This window comes from Thunnus thynnus, chromosome 6, assembly GCF_963924715.1.
Source record: "Thunnus thynnus chromosome 6, fThuThy2.1, whole genome shotgun sequence".
Taxonomy (NCBI): Eukaryota; Metazoa; Chordata; class Actinopteri; order Scombriformes; family Scombridae; genus Thunnus; species Thunnus thynnus.
The window spans coordinates 25,303,590-25,309,986 of record NC_089522.1 but is presented as its reverse complement, the minus strand read 5'-3'; the positions used below and the strand labels follow the sequence as shown (position 1 = coordinate 25,309,986).

Sequence of the window (6,397 nt, the reverse complement as noted above, 5' to 3'; positions counted from 1 at the left end):
CACATAGTTGCTCTTTGTCTTGCACTGAAGCTGATGTCAGCCTACATGCAAATAAATACCCCCCCCCCCTCCTGACACACACACACACACCCTCATTTACCAGCAGAATATCCTTACAACACCACCTACTGAGCAAATCAAAAGTATTCCCCAAGCCAGTATGTTAATTGAGCTATTGGGGTTTACTGTGTTTCATAACTGAATTTAGGGGAATGATAAGTGTGGGAAGTGTTTCTTGGCTAAGAGATGAGTAGGCAGATGAGGTGCCGACTTTTTGACATCACCGTCTCATGTAACATACGTATGGTCTTAATGTAGGCGGACCATAGTAGGCTGACGACGATGCATTATAATGTCAAAGGTGAAATCTATAAAATGTCATTTAATGATCATGAAATATTTTAAGCATGACACAGCAGGCAGATGCTGTGGTAATGACGTCTTTTTTTTTGCACTAAATTTTGAAGCATTAGTCAGAGGATAAGATATAACATACTCAAGTGACCTTAATGAGATGGACTGTGATATAACTTAGTCACATACCGTCTCATCATTAGTCAGCAAAATTCCCCATTTTCCAAAGTCAAAGTACTTACCGTAAGGAGACAACAGTTCCCTTTTCTCAGTAAATTTAAAAACAACGTGAACTTTATTTGGGATTGAACACATTGATGATTCATCTAAACAGATCAGTAGCCCCTTGAATGCCATACTTTCATTTTAGAGGAAGGAGGTATTTATACTGCACTTTTCCTTTCAGTTTCCCTATCTTGAGGGCTTATTGTTCTAGTCAATAATAAAGGGAATTAAAAGTGTTAATTACCAGCCATACAACTGACATACAGAGATTAGAGCAAACAAAGGAAAATTTTAAACTTTTTAGTGCCCTAAAGTAAACACGTGATTCCTATTGTGAGTACTATTATTGCTTAACATGACTCACCACATTAGTCAACACATTACTAGCTTGTGGATGTGACCTTGTGGCTGTCATGCTCTCTATTTCCCAAATTCATGTGATATTTAAGCAATGTCTTCATTTATAGATTAAAAAAAAAACCCTGTCATGCTGTTGAAATAAACAAACAAAAAACATTTTCAAAGTTTTCAGCTGGGTTTTGTGGCTTTTGGTGAGTTGTCTTTCATGCATCCCCTGAGAAAAAGAAAGTCCCCGGTCCCCGTAGGCTATTTGCTATTCTAAAAACAGTTAACTGCAATGCTGTATCAACAATATGCATAAGTAAATGTGTAATTATTGATTTTACAATGTACTCAAAAAGTACAAGCACACAAAAAAGCTACAATAATGATACTTGTAATGACTTGGTTTAAACTTATTTATGGCATATTAGTTTGCCCCAACACACCTTGGAGTTGTGGCTTTTCAGCTATACAATAGTGAGTTTAAAAAAATGGTACATGTGTAGTAAACATACACACTGTTTTTAATTTCTTGTTGGAACAAGCGTAGCATGGTGGCAAAAACAAGAAGACAATGCTGTAATTTAAAACTTTAACTAAGAACTTCATCATAGGAAGTAGTCTGGACATCCAAGGCTGTTTTTTTGTTTGTTTGTTTGCTTGTTTTTGTGTGAAGCTGGTTTCCAGGAGAACTTATGTGTCCATGTGTCACTGAGACTTAGTCAAAACCTCATTCATCAGCCACTCTCTTTATAGGCTGTACTGCTAAAAAGAGGAACTTGCATGAACTCAAGGGGACTTCATATATGTGTGAGTAGTCCCAGTTTAAATGAACAGAGTGGAACTAACGTGATAGGTACCGCGTAAGCTACTATCAAATTCATAATCAGGAAGTCCATTCATGCACTGTTGGCATGTATTTACCTAAAGCAGCTGTGGTAGAACGAAAGAGCAGAATACTAGAGCCAGGTCTGTTAATAGTTTGTTTTTGTTTGTTTGTTTTTTACCAGCTACACAACTCTTATGTATTTATAACTTAATACTGATTGTTCTGTTTCTGGTTCTTGCAGTATATTGATTCTCACTGAAGGAAATGAGCCATATCTGTTTACAATTATTCAAATGAAATGCAAACAGGCTATAGTTTGTCATTTGTAAGGATTAAAATGTACTTTCCAGTTAGGACATCTACACACTTTCATATTTTATCTGACTGTCAATCGTAGTGATGCAGTAGGGCCCGCCCCCTGCAGAAAGAAAGTATGAGTATGAAAAGTAAGCTCAGCTGGCAGTGGTTAGTATTTAGCACTCTCTGAGGCAGAGCACAGACATATTTCTTCATATGACAAGTTATTTTTCAACCCCATAACATGACTGCCTAAAGACTTTAGATGACTTTTGAGGACTGTCATATATTTTAGACTAAAGCTACAGATTCAGAGAAACAAAAAACTGAGTGGATTTTTTTTCCAAAAACCTGGAATATTTCTTGGATTGGATTACCTGCATCTTTCCTCGGGTTGCTGTATCATCATACTACAAAGTTGGAGAGCTGAAAACAGTATGGCTGTCATCCTGTGGGCATTGGGACTCTCTCTGCTCGTCCAGGGCTGTTTGAGCAGTGTGGGACAGACTGGCTGCATGAGATGGACACCGGAGGGGAAGACTGATGTTTGCTGTGATCAGTGTCATCCAGGTGAGTAATAAAGGAGATATTGATCATAACATGTCCCTATGAATTTGAATGGATGAAATTGATTGAATGTGCTGTCCTTTCTGCTCATTTTCAATATAAACTCAGTTGTTATAAAAATATGTTAGCATTTAACTCACAATCAAAGAGTTTAAGTATTTCCATGTAGTATCTAATAATAGTAAAAAGCCTTTTGAGTTATGCTCTCTTTTCTCTGTGGATAAAAAAAAATTATATTCCAGCCTTTGAGCAGCTCCTCCATGGTGGTTGCATCTAACCGAATATAGTTTCAGTGGTTTTTCAGCTAATACCACAACAAAGAAAAAAAGAGTGGAATGATACAACTGATAAATGAAATTTGGAGTTGTGATATGTACTTGTATAAGTCATTGTAATCCCAAAACAGTAGACAATAAATGTTTTTGTTTTCATGAATAACCCGTTACATGACCTGCTATTGAAAGAGCTGATGTGATGTGACACAGTTTACAGCATAGCTATTAGTGTCTGTTCTTTGTGTGTTTGTAGGACACCGCCTGGTCAAAAAGTGTGGTGTAGACCCAAAAGATCTTTGTACTCCTTGTGAGTCCGGGACTTACACTGATGAGTCTCAAGCCTTCCGGTGTAAAAGGTGTACACAGTGTGTGGGTTAGTATATCCTACTGGTTATAAAACTGCATCGGACATTTCTCTTGAAAGATCTTGAAATCTGTAAAATTAGAAGATGTAAGAACTCTCTCTCTCTCCATGTCATATGTGTAGGGGCTCAAGTCCTTGACAAAGAGTGCACAGCCACAACTGACACACAGTGTCGTTGTAGAGAGGGACTCACCTGTGGTGATAAGCGCTGTTCCTTCTGTTATAAAAAGTGTGGCAAAGGCGAGGAACCTACAAAGGACCGTAAGTAAAATTAAAAATGACTATAGCACACACACGCTCTAGATTTACAGGTTATATTGATTGACAAGTCAACTGTCTGTCACAGGTGCTTGCAGAAAGTGTCCTGAAGGAACCTTCAATGACCAAGATCACCAGAAGTGTAAACCAAGGAGTAAAAAGTGAGAAACACCCTGTTTTGAAAATTAACATCTACTATTGTGACCATGTTTTGTTGTTGTTGTTGTTGACAGATTTGATGACATACCAGAAAAATCACAGGAATCCTTCTGTCACTGTTTTATTTTTTTTCAAAGGTGTCCCAATCCAGATCACCAGGTCATTGTTGCCATGGGGGATGAATTTAATGACATCAAGTGTGAGAACATTTCAGCAGTTACTCATCCTGGACCAACCAAACCAAACCAACCTAGTAAGAGCTGATTTTGCTCCTCTAGTGTCATTGTGCTTTAATATTTACCTTTATTTGAAGCCAGCTATAATGTGTTTCTGTTTTGTACCTGGTTCAGCTGTAACTGATCTCATAGAAGATGAGTGGCCACTGGCCTTATTCGTGGTCCCCACCATAGTTCTGATGGCCTTTATCATCTTCATCATTATGATCATCACTGTGTCTGTGAAAATCCACCGTGGGAAGCCAACAGAGAAGACTCCCATAAAACCACAGATAATCAGAACCCCTACAGGTAATTACCACTGCACATGTCAGCAGATGTCAGACATTGTCCTGACCATGTTACATGAATGATGGTGTTTATATGGGTTGTTCATCAAGTCATTTACAACTACAATAAGGAAATATTTGATCTGTTGTCTTTATCTTATTTAGATGACCCCTGTACATTGGTGGCCATAGAGTGCAGTTTCCACGAGGCCCAGCAAGAGCAGGGCAGCAGCTCAGAGTCGCTGGCCTCCAAGGACTCCTCATTCCCGCTCATTGCATGAATGGAAGGGGACTGGACCCCACTCTGAAATCTGAAATACCTGTCAAAGTTTTGTTGAATTCAGGGAGAGAAGTCAGGATATCCCGAATAACATGAGATCCTTCTTTGTAATACTCAGCCACAAGTTTGTAAGATGTCTTTGTTATGTGAATTTACTTGGGTCTAAAAAGAGGAAACAGAACACTGTGTTCACCCAGCTGTCTTTTATCCACCCTGCTTTCCTTAATTGGAAATAACCAAAGCTTTTAAGTCAGGTTACAGGCGAGACTTGGCTTAATAATTATACCAGGATACAATTATACAGTGATCTTTTTTATGACACGGAGAAGGATGGGAAATTCTGAGGGGAAAAACAAAGTGGACATCACTACATCAGTAGTGTTACATCATATTCATCATGTAAATTTTAGCGGACAGTGCAGCTATGTTTCTTCCCTTTCAGTTAAGCTTAAAAGATACAGTAATCCTAAAATAGCTATGGGAGGTTTTAAGTTATTCGATTAAGTTTGGTGCCAGATAACTGTAAAAAAAACAAAACTAACAATAACAAACATTTCTAACTACTTAAACTTTCAAACAAAATGGCACAAGTTCACAGAAAGCAAGTGCCATTTAGACTAAGGACTGTGTAATATAATACTATAGTGTTTAATGTGAATGATTTTGGCTGCTTTGATATTTGCATGTCTGGGCTGTTGCATGTAAGTGCAATTTAAAGTGCAAGTGGGTGTGTAGTTGGTGTACCAAGTCTGACAACAGACAGGTTTTAGTTAAACCTGATGCTGAGCCCACATATGTCTCCTTAAATAGATGTTATTGTTTTCTCAGGAACCAATGCTCAACCTAAAAACCAGTTTACTGCTGAATTTGTACATCTGTAGCCTCAATTATGTTGCAGCTGCATTGTTAGAGCAATGACAGATTAAGTTAATGTTTCTTTTTTTTTTTCTGTAAACAGATGTTGGCTTATTATTTAAACTTGTCTATGGATGGGGATAGTATTATAGACCGTGAAAAAAACTAAAATGCTATCCCTTTTGGCCTACTTTACATTACCAGGAATTATGGACTTACCTACTGTATCATTTGCATCAAAAAGTCCAGTATGGGAGTTTCCCTTTTTCTGAATATCTGTTATCCTACAACACTTGTTAAAGCAACAGAGTGTCCTCGATATCTACTTTGGTCTGTTTTTTAATGAGGCAAAGATGTTAGTTAACAGCTCTCTTTGGCAAGCTGAAACATTCCTCTTGAATAGAAAGCACATTGGGTATGCCAAGAGAAATCTGAGATGATGTGATAAGTCATGCTCTTTGCACGTACATCTTTGAGATTCCTATTAAGTGTGTCATATGTGAATTCGTCAGGACAACTGCACACGTTATAAATATGATGGGCAAACAAAAGATCAAATAAAGCTAAAGGGTCATTTGGAAAACTCCCCTGTCTGTCCTGAACGTCTTCTTCACATATATCTTTGAGATTCCTATCATATCTGTGTCATATGGGAAATCCTCAGGAGAACTACATAGTTGGCAAATATAATTGGCACACAACATCAAAATGAGGTTCAAGGGTCATGTGGAAAACCCACAATCAGTCCTGTACTTCTTGTTGTTTGTCTTCTAGCACAATAGAGTGGGCAGCTACGTGAGACCAAGTGGAATTTTTTTTTTTTTTTTTAAAACATATTTCTTTTCTGAACTGTAGCAGGCGTGATCTTTCTACTGAAATGGAACATTTAGGAAATGTGCTATGTGGGCTTAGGGGTGAAAACGTTAGCCCACATTCATAGTAATGTATCACTGAATATGTATGAGTCACAACTCAAGTGAAGTGATCTCTGTTGAAAGGCCAAGAAGTTCACAGGTGCTGCCTAGAGATGTGTTACTACAGTACAATATAAGTCATACAATGACATTTTTATAAGAACTGTAGCACT

The 6,397-nt window shown here is 37.9% G+C and overlaps 1 protein-coding gene across 1 annotated transcript; it reads left to right on the top strand.

Annotated features, from left to right (window-relative positions):
• The first annotated feature begins 2,193 nt into the window (after positions 1-2,193).
• On the top strand, positions 2,194-6,135 carry tnfrsf9a (tumor necrosis factor receptor superfamily, member 9a). The gene is made up of 7 exons (XM_067592913.1): positions 2,194-2,617; positions 3,143-3,262; positions 3,377-3,514; positions 3,600-3,672; positions 3,808-3,923; positions 4,021-4,197; positions 4,341-6,135. The coding sequence occupies exons 1-7, from the start codon at positions 2,485-2,487 to the stop codon at positions 4,454-4,456; spliced, it is 873 nt and encodes a 290-aa protein (XP_067449014.1). The 5' UTR covers positions 2,194-2,484; the 3' UTR covers positions 4,457-6,135.
• The last annotated feature ends 262 nt before the right edge of the window (positions 6,136-6,397 follow it).